Source organism: Achroia grisella, unplaced genomic scaffold, assembly GCF_030625045.1.
Source record: "Achroia grisella isolate CSIRO2021 unplaced genomic scaffold, CSIRO_AGI_Agris_v1 utg3288, whole genome shotgun sequence".
Lineage (NCBI taxonomy): Eukaryota > Metazoa > Arthropoda > Insecta > Lepidoptera > Pyralidae > Achroia > Achroia grisella.
The window spans coordinates 187,674-205,433 of NW_026712800.1; the positions used below are offsets into that span (position 1 = coordinate 187,674).

Consider the following 17,760-nt stretch of genomic DNA (forward strand, 5'->3'; position numbering starts at 1 on the left):
CCCTCAATTGATGGTAGAGTTTTGTATGATTCTGCAAAGCGATATCGATAGCACGTCAATTTATTTCGTTGGTAGAATTATATGTACACATTAGTATTATGGTTTATGACAATACAGGCAATAAATTACTGTACCTATTTCTTGACATTTATACTAACATTATATATATAGTATATTCGAAAGTGTATTTATATATCTTAAAAAAATATGATTTGAAGATTACTATCTTTTATTCAAGAAATTACCGATGAAGTTCTAGGTATCAACCGCTAGTAATTTATAATATTTAGTTTCAATCACTTCTCAATTTTGTTTGCTTTTCAATAATCGACTAAAAGGTATATTTTTTGTGTTACGCATTACATATATATTTTACTAGCTTTTGTAATAACTCTTCCTATACATTTTTAGGATGATTTCATTCTTCTATTTTAATTGTAAAATGTTATTAATATACAACTCTTTAGTTTTTAACTTGTTTAATTCAATAGAATAGTTGCTTGTAAAAAATTAAATTTTTAGTGCTTAACTTCTATCTCTATTGAGTCATTGGATTTCTTTTGACGATGTATATGTTTCAATGCACACCCCTGATTTCTTGGGATATCGTTCCCTACAGTTTGATATGTTCAAGCAGTATTTAAATATTTGAAGGCGGAAAACTTTCAGCAACATTCTGATGTTTATCTGTGAATCGAATCACTCATTTAAATACACACTTCCATATTTACAATAATCTTGGACTGGATCATCTGCCAACAGCTTGAGCAAAGCCATCTACTTTCAAACTAAGTGAGCTGCATTTATTTTTATAAATATATATATATATATATATATATATATAGTTTTTTTTAAATAAACTATTAATTATTTATATAAAATATGTTCTGATTATTTCTACGGTAATTGATGTGTATATAATATCCCAAAACTTATAATTACTACTCAATTAAGGTAGTTATAATACTAATAAAATATAAAATATACACGATATCTTCCTAACAGTTGAGCTCCCAATTATAGAAATATTATTAATATATGAAAATCGTATTCGAATCATTATTAAGAAAGTTTTTCAATCACTTTATAATTAGTGGAATGTAATTTTCATATTTTAATAACTTTCACAATTAGCAAAATTGGCAACTGTCTAATTATAACTAATTTTGTCATCAATTCTCTGAAGAATAAAAAATAATAATATTGGTAAAATTGTGTGTTGATTCCTCTAGAAAATTTAAATGGTCATTATCTTTTAAATTAATAGAATATCTATATAATAGAATTATCATTAAATTTAAATGGTAGTTTTTTTAGAGGAAGAATTTGTAGAGAGTCGTATGTAACTCAGTGTCAACTATTTTTATGAAGTAGCATGCCGTACAAACTGATTAGTGGAATATGGTATGATAACACAGTTCATCTTGGCATTGCATGTATACATCTACAGTTATATTTGTCACATTATATTATAACTTATAAATATATATATAAATATACAACGTGAACAAGTGAACGTGACAAATGCTGTACATTTATATATATATAAATATATGTACCCATATAGGTATATAGGTATATATACATATATATTACCACTTACCATCAAAACACGCTTATAATCACTTCAGCTTATTTACTGAATACAAGTTTCCTCTGTCGCTACGTACGTACGTAGTACAGTTTTAAGCCACCTGCTCACATTAACTTACTTGTAAATGTCATTCTGCCAGTTAAAGTTTTATAGAGTTCTGCACTATATGTTTATATCGACATTATTCAACAAAAGTTTTCTTGTCAAACAACAATAACGTTTTGATTACTCATTTTACTTTGTTAAGCTATAATCTAACATAATAGAAGCACTTTGATGTCTTGACTCGTAAAAAAGAAATTGTTTTTTTTTTAATATACGTACGTCCTTGTTGTCGTTTAAGTAGTTTATTATGCTATAAAACTGTATTCACTATATACTACTACATATCATCGTACCTAGTTATCACATTATTTAGATTGTAGTTCAATGTCTTCCTAATGTATTTAATATCGTAGTATTAAAAAAAGGGTTCCGTGAACAGAGTGAAATAAATATGCTCTTTTTATCGCAGTCAACTTGTTTGGTGCCCAGATAAGTAACAATTTTTCTTTATGATCTATATGGTACATTATCAAGACAGTTGGTTAAACCAGAACAATGTTTAGAAATGTAAATGCTTAATAGGTAAAAAATAAATCGACAGATAGCGTATATTGAAACTTATCCAATGAAATGAAGAGATGTAAAGTGTTGGGTTTTACCAGGACATTGGAAATTATTAATACTTCCGTATGAAACAACAGTCATGAAGGTATACTATTTATTATTTTTATTGTTTTGAATACAATGTATCATAACATAACATAATAATCATATAACATATTGTATTCAAACATTAAAGTTGAAACTCATTTAGCGAACTGATAAGATGGATGTTTAAAGTTTCAAACCGTACATGAAACCTAGATCTCAAAACTAAGTTTAGTAGTTCTGTTTACCAGGACTTGACGCTTATTGATTACTCTACAATCTATACCGGACATCCTTGTTTCGGATTCTGTCACACACGTCAATAAAGCCTTTTTACTAAACTTCATTTACTTGGTCGGAATTTTTGGCAGGAGGAAATTTGGATTTCCTTTTACTTGATATGTCAGCTGCTTGTTGTGATATTGAATAGATCTTTAATTTAAATTTACTGCACCGGTTTTTTATATGTTCTATTGTGTATTTAAAAAAGAATAGTATTGATTACTATTGTATATATACCATTCAGACTTTTTAATTTTAAAATTGTTTATTATGTAAACTAGTAATTTACAGATTCAACCGAGAAATTAATGGTATACTTATACTTTTTATTTCATACAAAATCATAGTAAAATTATCACAACATATTGTGACAGCATAATATTTATTAACTTAACTAGTCTATTTATAGTTTTATTATTTTATAGCTACTAACTATATATTTAATCATTAAATTACTGTATCACAATGGTAAGCACATTGCTTTGTACTAAAATGAGACTTCCGGCTTCCATATTCAGTGAGCTTATCCCCCGATTGATCTTCTAACGATTTAAATTCTCTAAGGTACAGTGCTGACTCACATTACCGATATTATGAGCGATGACAGGGAAAATTTTCCATTCGTAATTTACAAATACCGGTATTTTTACGATATTGGTATCAGTTAAAATCATTGTATAGCCATTATTTGTATCGTCAATAGAGATAAGAGTAATAAATGAGTAACTACAGTGAATATACAAGTATTAGCTAATTATAATAGATATGCTATATAATCTTATCTATTGTTCAGTATTTTGTGATTCACTTTGTACCGAATATACTCGTGAAGTCAAAGTTAACAACAAATCCATTTAAAAGACGTGCTTATTTCTTCTAAATGCTATTTATTTCTGGATACTAAGTTTGTAATTATATTCATTGTAATATAGAGGTTGCCTCTAAGTATGATTTTGGCTAACCTTTTTTTATAGCACAGGTGATAAACGAGCTTGCGGCTCACCTGATAGTGATTACCGTCGCCCATGAGCACCCGCAACACGAGGAGAATTGCAAGTGCGATACTAGCCTTTTAAGAAGGAACAAGCTCTTTTCTTGAAGTTTTCAACCTGATTGTGATTACCACCCATAATCACCAGGGAGACACGAGGAGCACTTATAATACCAGGTGTGTTGCCAGGTTCTTGGGAAGGACAGGATTACGGTACGGGTACGGGAAGAAATCAAGGAGTGGGAAAGCGATCATACTGTATAATTATGCACAACTAGGTGATTAATGTGATGAGTGTGAGGTGGTGAGGTGGGTAATGTGATTCCATTATAAAAATGTATTAATTAACTATTTTTAATTAAATAAAATTTCTCACGTAACTATATTCTACAGTGTAAGTACACATTCGTGGTTTCATCTACATATATTGTGTAACTATAATAAGAATAATTGCTTCATTAGTGTTTCTTCATTGTTCATTACTTCATATAGTATTTTTAATCAATACAAAGTAAATAAAGAAATATTTTATCGAATTATCAGAGATTGCACTATTTCTGTTTTGAACAATATCCATTACTGTTTTCCGGTACCACATTAATGGACGATTTCCGAGCTCTGCATAAACCTAGGAGATTTAGTAGTGCTCATTTGTCAAATTGTTATGATGCAAAATTATCTAATGGGTTTTTTTAATAATTATCATCGTGTTTTCATAATCAAACATAGTGATGTTATATTTTAAGCGTGTCGTAAATTAACATTCGATGTTACTATCTAATCTTAATAAAATAATGATAAAACGTATTAACACTTTAAATATTAAAACAAAATATATATACAAATTGACAATAAAAAGAGGAGTTTGTGTTTTAAGAGTTTTATTCAATTTATTTTAAATAATACGTAGTTTACGTTAAATACTAAATTTAATACAATTATTAACTAGTTTAGATTAAAAAATATATTTATCTCTAGATAGATGTTATATTGAAGGAAATGAACCAACGTAATAATAAATCGTTTCATATTTATTATCGTATATTATATAATTGGTCTGGGGAAATATATTTCAAGTGAGTTTTTTTAGTGAGACAATGGATGAATATTTACAAAAACAGTTGATTATTGCACTGTGTGGTAAGTTTGTTTAAATTATACTAGATTAATATCGTTAAAATAATTTTAAGAAACAAAAACGAAGAAAACTCCGACGAAGAAATAAGTCTTTGTTTTATGAAATGTAGCATTTATGTAGATATAATACTTTTTTATCGTTCTCTATAATTAAATACTGCCAATCAAACCCGGAGAATTCCTTGCCATAACTTTCACCTGTTGTGACTTTGTATTTTCTTTCTTCCTTTCTTTTAAATATTTAATAAAAACTATTGCATATTGTGACTATTAAGTCCATAATTTTATTTTACATTTATATATTTTATAAGATATATGTATATTTTCTTAACTAAATATTGAAATCACAGTAAATAGTAAAAAATCTACTCACTACTTTTTTACAGAAATGATTAGCATTTTTGTAACTTATTCTTATAATTAAATATTTAGTAGAATCTCATTATTCACTCATTGCAATATGTATGTGTTCAGACGGATATAATGCGTTCCACTTCAGCATTCTACACATATAGTAGTACCAAATTTTATACATATATATCATATACATCCAATTTTATTTTAAATTACTTATAGTTATGTATTTTCTAATTAAATAAAAGTGAAAGTTTGTTTATTTGTTTGTTATTTCCTACCGATAATATTGATTTTAAAATTTGGAATCCATTTAGGATTTGTGATAGAGCCAGATATAGGCTTTATTTTGCAGGCCCTTTTTTATAAATACAGACAGATTTTTTTATAATAAATAAGTTAAATTTTAGTGTACCTGGGTCAACTATTGGTTGGATACGCATTGGGATGGACGGCACCAATAATACCAAAACTGGAGAATCCGGACGAAAGTCCACTTCCTGGTCCTGTAACAAAGGGCCAACTATCTTGGATTGGATCTCTGTTATACCTTGGCTGTATAATAGGTATGATATTTTTTACTTTTTTATATCATGATAATATTAAATACTTTATTTAAATATTTAGCACAATTTTATATCAGAAATATTATCTTTAAAACAAAAAAAACAAAACAAATTATACAACTTAAATCATAAAGTTCTTATGATAATACTATCAAATAATACTGGTTGCCTATTACTGTGAATATCTATAACAAATATAATATCCACAAATTGAGCTGTTCCTTTAATATTAGTCAAATTATGTAACATAATTTATATGATTTTATACATTTCTCATTGTTATTTTGAATTATACACATATATAAACGAATATACATCGAGTGCTTTCTAGTAGTACCGGTGACTGTGTATGTAAAAGAAGATTAAGAAATCGGGTAGACATATTTGTTCTTAATAATTGTTCACATGAAGGATGTCCATGGGGATTCTCCAGTCGACCCGTAATCAGAACCGCAGCATTTGTAATAACGTAGAAATATCAGAACCCTTGAACGATATTATATTATAATTGTATATATAGCGTTTATATAATTTGTACATTATTTTGCATGTTACAGGTCCTCATGTATCAAGTTATCTGTCAAATAGGAGAGGCCGTAAACCATGCTTCGTCATTGCTGGTGTTCTGATTATATTTTCGTTCATCCTCTTAGCAACTGCTACAAATCTGGCAATGATCTACGCTGGGAGAGTTGCCGTTGGTTTGGGAACTGGAATTATTGCGGTTTTGAATCTAGTTTATATTGGTGAAATAGCGTGAGTAACATAAGTTTTAATTTTATTTTTTAGACCGATTAAGTATCGATATGAATAGTTTTATGGAAATTTAATCGTTTTTAATTTAAAGGTCAACAAATGTAAGAGGAATATTGTTAACTGGGACTGGTATATTTTCAACACTTGGGACTCTGTTAATATATTCAGTTGGACCTTACGTTTCTTATGCATCCACTTCCTACATAGGACTATCTTTAACTATTTTATATATAATTGGATTATATTTCATACCTGAGACACCATTATTTTATGTTATGCAAGGTACTTTTTTTATCTAAATTCAATTTTACCTCAATATTAAATTTATGTATATATATGTATATTACAAAATTCATTCAATATTCTCCTAAGAGTAATATTTACGATCAATCAAGTAGATTTTGTACAAAAACGTCTGCATCTAACTCTGTCTCAAACATTTCCGACAGCCGTAAAGTAACTTTATAAAATGTTTTCGTTAGAGGTTGAGATAAAGCAGTGAAACTACAAGGTGTTACAAAGAGGCATCTTAACCTTCGGAATGGCTACGTAGGCCATCACACGATGACGTAATGTTTATGATGCTATTCATGTGTATAGGTAACTGTTGCTTTAAGACGACCAGGATGGTCTTTCAGCTTATATGTCGTTCCAGTTGCTTAAAAAACCATAACAGCCAAGTGACATGCGAAATAGTTTTATCATCAGTTTTCCTTTTCCTGCTGTGACATGATTTATTCACCTAATATAAATTCTTACTACTATATCCAATTATTGTATATATATATGCAATTTTAACGACACTGCCCTTGATTAATGTTAAGCTATTGTTGAATGTTACCTATCAAAGAATTTCATATTTAGGAATCGTATACTGGTTTATATATGTATTAAGAACAACATTTTTATTTCATTTTAGGTCAGAGTAAAGAAGCTGAAGCTACATTAATAGCACTAGGAAGAACAGATGAATTAGATGATATATTAAATGTCGAAATTGAAAACCATGGCAAAAGTACTTGGAAGTTAAAAGAACTTATCACTGAAAGAAGCAATAAAAATGCTTTAATAATAACATTGACTTTAAGTATACTACAGCAAATGAGCGGAGTTATAGTTGTAGTATTTTTTGCCACAACCATATTTGAGCTGGCTGATTCCTCTGTAGAACCAAATATAGCTACTATTATAATAGGAATCACTCAGTTAGTGTCTAGCTGCATAGCTCCATTTCTTGTGGAAAAAGGTGGGAGAAAACTTTTGTTACTCTGCTCGACAACCATATGTGCTTTTAGTTTGGTAAGTACCATCAAGACAAATTAAATTGTGTTCATCAGAAATCCCACCTGTAGAAGAAATTTTAGATAATATTTCGACAATGTTTTTTTTTCTTGTAGGCGGCGTTGGGGGTTTACTTTTTAATTTTTTCATACGATAATCCAAACATTGATAAAATTGCGTGGTTGCCGCTAATGACACTTGTGATATTCTTTTTGTCTTACGATTTTGGTAAGTATTTCATTTTAATGTTCACAGTATTTTTTCATTACTTTACTTATTTGCCCGAGTCTTTTCGTTATATACGAGTAACTGTTAATATACAAATTTAATAAATGCAGGGAAATATTTAATTTTAATATTTTATTTGTAAGTTTCTATTTGTTATCGAATGTCTCATTATATAATAAATTAGACAAAATACAAATGTAATCGCCAAGATCTGTATCTGAGTAAATCTAGAAAGTTTCTGTTTACTGAATTAATTCAACCAAGAACAAAGACAACTATCGATAACATTAATGTAAAGAATGTATAGAATATTAATCATTAATGCCTTTTTAGGTTTTGGAATTATTCCCGGAACATACGTAGGAGAGATGTTCCAACCACAAATGAGAAGTACCGGATCTGCAGTAACAATTACTTCGGCTTGGCTAATTGGCTTTGGAGTGTCTAGCGCATTTGGGTACATGATTACAGGATTAGGAGGTCATATTACCTTTTGGATTTACTCCGCCGCTTGTGCTGTAGCAACATTGTTCACGATATTTTTTGTTCCGGAAACTAAGGGAAAAAGTTTGTCAGAAATACAGGAAATGTTAAGTTGATATTTTTAGTTACTCGAAAATGTAATAATGTCAATAAATTTTTGTCTTCATTATATTTTTCATAAACATCAGAAAAGTATACAAATGTAGTAAATTATTATTCATGTAACAATATAATTCTGATAACCTTCCTGATAAAATATCTCATGGCCATTCACTAAAAGTAAGAGTACACTTTAATATTTTTGATAATCTGAATTCAGATCTAACATATTTATAATTAGATTAATTTTATTAATAAGAATATTCAACGTAATAAAGATTAGTTTTTTTATAATTGTTGTTTATTTGTAATTCTTTCAATAACACATAATACTAGTAATTTCCTAATCAAAGTGCATACTAAAGGCTGGGGTTAGAATAGAAATAGAATATTTGTGGCCTAGTGCTGCCTCTTTTTAGACTAATATTTAAATTCACGATAATTCAAATCTTCTTGACCAAAACAATTCATGTTGTCAATTTAAATTTGTGACTGACTCCCCGGATAATCCATATTGATACACGTATTGTACGTATGTTAAATAGTTACAAGTTTCTTGTTAAGTTTCAATTTTAGATAATCATATTTTATATATTACAAATCAATTAAGATATTTTGGAGGTATAAAATGTACAGTTTCTTTTTCTATGCGTAGTTTGTTATGTTCTCATAATTGCCACTGTTTCTATTATTAAATACTTCTGATTTTTAATTAATAGTCTGGCACTACTTATTAATTGCCCCTTCCAAGGAGTAAATGTATAGCAATCACCATCTCTCTTATAAAAGCGACTATAAAAATACACGTACTGGGTAAGAAGTAAGCCAGGAGTAAATATTTATACAGTGTTATAGATGTAACAAATAAAAATTAACAATTCATTGTGAATTGAAACAACAATTCAATGTAATAAAAAAAATTATATAAGAAATGTAGAAAAAACAACTCTTATATAATTTTTTTATTACATTTGCCTGTATATTATAATAATGCTAACTTTAATCTAACACAATTAAATATATTACCGGCTTAGTTAATTATAGGTATAATTTCATCGTTACACATGAAAAAATAATATTTTTTTTACAAGATAGTATGAAATTTATCTTTCTAATGTGATCTTGAGATTTAGTCATATTTTTGTGATCAGAGTATGTATTGAGTTGTTATTATTAAGCAGTTTAAAATTGTGTATATTATAATAACATTCAAAATAGAGAAATATGTGAAGAAACAATTTGGAATAGCCATTGGCAGTATGTATCATAGATATGTTAATTTATTTGAAATCTTTTTTCGATCTTTGACTTTGGGTACTATATTGTAAAGTTTTTATTACCCTTTAAGTGTTTATACGTAAGATATAAACACACAAAAACGGACAAATCGAACAGACAGAAAAAATAAAGTACCATATTTTTCGGATATCATTCATTTAATTATATATATAACCTAAACCTGTATATCTAAGAGACGAATAAAAATCGAATTATTTTCTCGTGCTTGCGTTCGAAGTGCCTCAAAAATTAATCTAAGAAATTTATCAGAGAATAGAATCCAATGTGTTAAATTTGTATTGTCAAATTTTTATTTATTAAAATTATAACTCATTGTATGTACATAGATAATATATTTAAAAAACTATTATTAGGGACTCTATCAGTGTAATAGTATCCAAAATAAAGATTGTTATAATATATGTCTACTAATCTGTACGCGTATCTAGTGTGCTAACAGTTTTTCCTAATGTTTCAGTATGACCGAAAATTAAGTGTTTGTTTTATTCTAATCAATTAGACACTAAAAGTTATAAATTATTTGTTATAGTTCTGTTTTATATGTGTACTCGTATAGGTAAAAGGAATACAATAGAAAGAGACTTGGATATACGGAGATATATATTGGGAAACTATTGACAAGCCAGAATTTTGAAGTATAAAATAACTATAAATTTAAATACAAATTAGAATAAAAAGATATATTTCCGATTAGCCAGATATAAGACTATATGTTATTCCAAATATCACGAAATCGCTAACTAAACCGTTTAAAAAAATGTGAAGTCACATCAAGCTTTTATATAAATAAAACGCGTTTCCCGTTGGACTCGTCCCAAGAATGTCATCTAATTTCAATAATTAAATTACAAACGTTTTTAACGTAGGCGTAAAAGGCGTAAATATTTGATTTGTATCTATGTACATCTATTTACAATTACAACGTTAATCTAATTATCTCTAATTTGACGCTCTCGGTGGGCTAACGGTTTAGCACGCCGCGCCGCTTTACTTCCGATGGGTTCGATTACTCGCACAGTGCAAATATTTGTATTCATAAATATGATTGTTTGTATCCGTCTGAGTATTTGCTATGTATATTATGTATATATTTTGAAAAGAGATGTCTAAGTATTTATATCAGTTGTCTAGTACCCATAACACAAGCTCTGTCTACCGTGTGACTAGATGGCGCTGTGTTAATTATACAGGGTTATTTATGTATTTAGGTATACTTCGTACAAAGTCATCTGTGCCTCTAGGTCATCTATTTGTATTTTTAAGTGGTAGTAGTTGACTACTGAAGTCTACTGCTGGACAAAGACCTCTCGCAAGGTACACAAATTTGTTGAGTTATGTCGGTTAGTTCTTTATACTTGATCCCTCAAAGAATTTTAGGCATAGATTTTTTAGGTAGCTGAGTAAGTTTACGTTGGTAGACCAGTTTTATCGTATGTTTTTCGTCACAGTATGTTGTGTAGGACGCTTTGTAAATATATATAACTTATATACATACAATAAATTCATAACAAATTTATATAATCTGTCTAAAATCTATATCTCTATCCTTACTTATTAAAAAGTCTTAACATACAATTTTATACAAATATCTTAATTTAATATCAAATTTTGTTAATATATGTTGTATTAAGCTATCAGCGTATCAAATTCACTGTTATTTATGACATTAATATTAAGCTGTCAACAGGCGAACCTTATGCTTGCATTAATTATACGTTAATACATTAATTATATAGAAGAATTTATGTTAATTATCTATATTTTTTTATAATATAATATTTTTTTTTTATATTACGACGTTGACAAACGTATATGTCAAATCCGATAGAAAATGATTACCGAAGCTTATGGACGTCTGTAACACCAAAGGTGCCAAGTGCCGTTGCCGACTCTTTAGAAACCATAATATATTCTTCTTGAAAAACCCCATGCTATAATCTCTAGAGAAAACCTCGGCAGGTAGTTCATTCCACAATCAAAGTGTACGCGGGAGGAGGTTCTTCTGAAACCGCACTGGCCATTCCGACGCCACTTAGAATAAAGCGTATGGAGATGAATTCCCTGTTGATGGCAAGCGGTGCGATGGTAAAAGCCAGCCACATACATAATGTCAGATAATTTGTCAGAACGCAGTCAATGTTTATTCGGTAGAACACAAAAAGCGATGCGCAGTCTCGTCTCAAGCTAAGTGGTTCGATATTGCTTATGAGATGGTTGCTATTTTCGTCTGTCTCTTAATGCCTTTGACTTTTCTAATTTGGGATAACAGGCGTGAAGGTATTTTTGTCTGTTTACAGTGTATATAGGGCCTTTACTTAATGGATATGCCACAGGATGGACGGCACCCATGGTACCAATACTAGTAGACCCAGAACAGTCTCCGCTAACAGAAACACTTTCAGCAATGCAAATATCCTGGTTGGGTCCATAGTATACTTAGGATTCATTGGTATGTATTCTATAATATTCATTATCTTCGAAGGATGGAGATGACTATTCTATAATTGGCGATTACAAAAATTCTATTTATTTGCTCTTTTCACTAACTTTTGCTTATAAATTAGTTCTTTTTATACTGAAATCAAAGTTAATTAATGGATTTATATAATATATGCAACTATGAGCATGTCTGAGACCACAAATATTGAGTGCTAATACCTGACCACCACTCTTAAAACTATTACGACGTAAAGAAGGTCTTAATATAGTAAAACTATTGTAATCTTCGCTATCTATTAGTGATTAAATTCCGACCGTTATTAAATCTACTCTCATACACGTGTTTCGCTTCTGAACGAGGCATCATTATGCAATGAATAGAGCTCGGATATAGCTTGGAAGCCTAGTGTCGATTGTTCAGCGTCGTAGTCTGTTCGGTGAATAATCAACATAGTAATGGTAGCAGAAAAATAACAAACTAATACAATGCCATTAAATAAGTAAAGTGACTTCCGCAAATTACACCTAATTCAATAAAATATACGAAATCAAGGTCCTAATGTTAATTTTAATACTAGTAGTGTATAGGAATTGCATAAATATTTATATATATAATAATTATAGACAAATATATTATACATGCCTCATATGTTTTTCTTACATAATCTAATGTTAAATTATTAAATTAAAGGTGTATTGACTATATTTAGGTTTAAAAATAAGATACACCTTATTCTATTAAGAGAAACTGGACTAAAATTCAGAAGTGTATATAATCATAAAATAATTTAATCTTAAGTTTTATAATATGTCTATTATGTATTTAAGTGTATACGATTATTTTTAGCTGCAGTTATAATTGGTTATTTAGAAAAACATAATAGGTAGAAGATTATGTTTGATGGGGAATACAATATTCACAATATTATCCTATGCTTTACTGATATCCCCAAATATATCTATGTTATTTGTGGCGCGGATTTTTCATTCTATCTATACAAGCATCAATATGTTTCTCACTTTGGTGTATATTGGTGAAATAGCGTAAGTATACAACATACAGATTTATAGATAAAAATAAATTACATTTTACGTAACTGCACTAGCTAATACTGCAAGTAAAAGAAAACGAATATCATATGTATTATATATTTTCAATAGAGCAATATAACTATCGTAACCTTAACCACTTTGATTTACCTATTTTTATCTCCAAGCAGTTTGCATTGTAAGATGTTCTCATCGAGTAGTATCACTATTAAACGTGATGAAATTGTTCGTATTTTTTTATTTTTTTTCCTTCTTAAACTTCTTCAGGAAATGCAACAATTAAAATTTTATTTTTAACATCCGAGTATATCGTATTATAATGCTCATGATACTGTTAATAAGCAATTGGTAACGACTTATCATTTTCCATCAGATAGATTATTATTTTGTTTGTAAATACATTTTATTATCTGATTTGATTCTTATGAATTCAGATTACAAGTTTATAAGCTGAGACATTAAAATTAGATCATTCATCTGAAAATTTATGTTATGTTTTATTTAAAGTTTATGTTAATTGTACTTACTTTTTAAATATCGATATTTAACAAGTCAACTAATTCAACAGCAAGTGACTGTAGTAATTTAGAAGTAAATAAGAAATTATTTGAAACTGAGAGTGATTTTAAAAACTTGCGTTTATATCAAATAAATAGATATTGTGAGATTTCTTATTATAATTTAAGTTTCATATCAAAGGCAAGTGGCGAGTCATGGCGTAATTTTATCCGGGTTAGGGGTAGAATACGTATAACCAGCCGACTCCTGTCCCGGATGAAATTAATTTTGTTAAACCGCGTCTGCTAAGACTCAATTTATATCCTTTCGACAGCAAATTAGAAAATTGCCAAATATATTTTAAAGCATATTTCTATCTATTCATAATCTTACTAATATTATAACGAAACGCGAAAATTTGTGAGTACGTATGGATCACACAAAAACTAGTGAACGGCTTTTAATGAAACTTTACTTTAATATTGCTTGTACATCAGTATAACAATCGCCTATAATTTAAATTTTATGTAAATTGGGTGAAATATAATGTGATAAATATCAAGTAAAACGATGTAGATGTAGGAAAAATTGGGCAGGTAAACTAGTATTATAATAAACTGCTGTACGTTGGAATTAGGCAAATACAATGAATGAATATTTGAATATATTGTGATATCACAAGTAGAATAATTTATACATAATAGAATAAGGTAATTGTCATTGTAATTTCTGATGTGTTTAGCTTTACTTTTGATGGTCACGGATTCGATTGCGCATGGTGCGAATATTTGTATTCAGGAATGTGACTGTTTGTATCACACGATTATAATATTAGTAAGATTATAATTGTAGATAAATTTATAGTATCCTTTATAATCTATCAATTATTCTTTAATGTTTTTCAGTTCACCAAACTTAAGAGGAACATTATTAACAATGACAGGAGTATGCCAAAATTTGGGATGTATATTAATATATTCGGTGGGGCCGTATATACCTTATAGAACAGTGCAATATCCAGCTATTATGTTAGCCATCATATACACAATTATCGTATTTCTAGTACCAGAATCTCCGGTATACTATTTAATAAAAGGTAAGTTATATTAAGGCGCTATGGTATTATTAATAATAATAATTAGATTTGTTAACATAGAAGAAAGAGCCCTTTTACAATATAACATCCCTACAATCTCTTTTCAAATTAGTACTATCCTTACTGTATTATCTAATGACATCCGTTATTACAACGGTAATTTACAAAAGTGATAGAATCTAAACATTAATTTTAAATATAAAGCTTCTGCGTTCAGCAAAATTCAATCTATTAGAAATTGACATTCATATCAATCTATAAGGTATGATGGTCTCCAAAACATTATCTGTTCTCCTGTAAATATACCAATGTTTTTCAGGGAATGAAAAGTCCGTAGTTGCTACCCTCCATAATCTTGGAAGAGATGAAGATGTCAGTCGATTAGCAAACTTTACTGAAGAGTTTAAGGCGTCTCATTCGTCCAGACTTTCATTGCGAGAATTATTCACAGTTAAAAGCAATAGGAGAGCCCTATTCATAATGGTAGTATTAATGTCCTTTCAGTTTAGCAGCGGTATAGTATCTATGATGTTCTTTGCTACTACCATTTTCAATTTGGCAGAATCTTCAATAGACTCAAATGTATCCACAATTATTATAGGAGTTATTTCCACTGTGGGGTCAATAGTTTCTCCAATGTTTGTTGATAATTATGGGAGAAGGATTTTATTATTATTGTCAACAATTGGATGTAGCTTATGTATGGTAAGTTTTGTTGTTTTATGGTTAATATCAATCCTAATAATATCCTTATCACTATACAAAGCTGATGTCATCTTAATTTGGGCAAACAGTTTCCTTTTATTGTAAATTTTTAGTTCATTATTCTAATACGTATTCTTTTTATATAAAATACTTGTAGCAATAGCTAATATCATTGTATTACATATGTCATGTTTTTTACTGTTTCAGGTATCCTTGGGAATTTACTTCTATATGGATCAATTAGACCAAACATCAGTTAGCTCTCTTAAATGGTTACCTTTATTTTTGACAATAATTTTATTCTTTATTTTTGGTATAGGTAAGTATTATTTATGTACTTATATCTTTTCAAATTAATATATTACTGCAAACCAGCACGAAAGTACTACTACGTTTTGAGCATAAGCTGAAATAAAAACATTAGTTTCTGAATTTAAAGAGATTTTTTCGTTTGTAATATATATTTTTTTCTTACTACTCTTTAGATTTATTGATTGATGATTAGATTCTATTGACTCTTCTATTTTTCAAAGAGAAATATTTTATCTACGTTAAAAATTGAAAATAATGTTGTTGTATATATTAATATAACTTCTATTATATTAATATATGCAAGATATGTCTAATTAAATATTTTTTCAGGTTTTTCCACAATTCCAAATACATTACTTGGGGAAATGTTTGGACCCAATGTCCGCACTATTGGATCTTCAGTGAGCATCTGTATTAGTGGCATTGCTGGCTTTATATCTACTAACTTCAGTTTTGGATATTTACTGGTTAACTATGGAATACACTCGACTTTTTGGTTTTTTACAGTTTTAAATATATTAGCTTTTATATTCACATGGTTCTTTGTACCAGAAACTAAAGGACTCAGCTTAAGAGAAATTGAGGAATTGTTAGCTAATTAGAGTATATATATATAGTATAGAAAATTTCCTTTAAAATCAAGTAATTATATTACGAAAGAAATCAATTAAGCGTTCATTTATGAATGCCGGTCTAAGATAATTTATTGTATATAGAGGAAGGAAAGAAAAAGGAATATGTACAAAGTGGTCGATATATTTTCTATAAATATATCACCGAATTGTGTTTCATTTTATTGTTTTATTTCATTTTATTGTTTTATATTTATACTACCTATTCTTTACTGACTTTATGGATACATTACAATATATCTACAATACTCATAATATTCGAATACTTTATCTGTGTAACTAAATCTAGTTCAGTTCATTTTCAATTACACTAGATATTTTTACATAAGTCTGGAGATTATTAAGCCTGACATAAGCACTATATGTCATTACTTACACAGTTTATTTAATTACTTGCCTACGTTTTAGACTGCGAATAGATAATTGATTAGGCAACCTGATATATTTTACGAATATTGGGATAAATTTGTATACATTCCTCTATTCAAAAAACTTACAATGATATTTTAACCTATTTAGAATAAGGTGATATTTTCGGATATGTAGATTCAATAACATTCGGAAACAGATCACAAATAAGGAAAGTCATAACAATTCTAGTAGTGGTGGTTAAACCTCCACATTGAATATTTGTGGTGTCATACATATTTATAATAGCGGAATGGAGAAATACAAATGCAATACCTTTTATTAAATTATATAATTATCGCCTGTTTTCGTTTATATTTAAAGACAATTACAGGTTGTTAATTCTATACTATTATTGATTACACGAAGGTCAAGTCTCAACAGTTAAGGTTATTTGGGAGCACGATCCATAAAATTACAAAGTTTAATTAAATACTGGACCTGGTGAAGCGAATAGCTTTAGATAGTTTCAATATAAATTCTATATGTTATGTGAATCTGATGTTATGTTTATTAAGGTTAGATATAATAAACCAACCTTAATAGTTTCATAATTCTGTGGCATGTTTACAGTATCTTTAAATTGCTAACATTAAATTATAACCTTTTTTAATATTAATAAAGAAAATGTTTTGTTTGTAAAATGAATAAACTAAAAAAAATACTAATTACTATTTAATATTTTTTTATACATTATTAAATAGTAAAAAATTTTTTAAGCTTCAAAATTATTAATGTAGCATGCCATTATTACTAATTTTATCTATTCTCCTACACATTTCAAGATTTAGTAGCGTAGTTGGAAACCAAAATTTCTTAAAAAATTGTACCAGAGTGGAATTTTCAGTAGAAATAAT

At 28.5% G+C, this 17,760-nt stretch overlaps 1 protein-coding gene across 1 annotated transcript; it reads left to right on the forward strand.

Moving 5' to 3' along the window:
• The first annotated feature begins 4,624 nt into the window (after positions 1 to 4,624).
• Positions 4,625 to 16,465, forward strand: LOC131843752 (facilitated trehalose transporter Tret1-like). Its single transcript, XM_059192482.1, is given in 14 exon segments — positions 4,625 to 4,700; positions 5,462 to 5,617; positions 6,175 to 6,373; positions 6,465 to 6,655; positions 7,293 to 7,672; positions 7,771 to 7,882; positions 8,216 to 8,476; positions 9,629 to 9,721; positions 12,061 to 12,193; positions 13,031 to 13,246; positions 14,656 to 14,846; positions 15,166 to 15,551; positions 15,759 to 15,870; positions 16,194 to 16,465. Coding segments are annotated over 14 exon segments (2,745 nt in total). The 5' UTR covers positions 4,625 to 4,657.
• Positions 16,466 to 17,760: the final 1,295 nt, after the last annotated feature.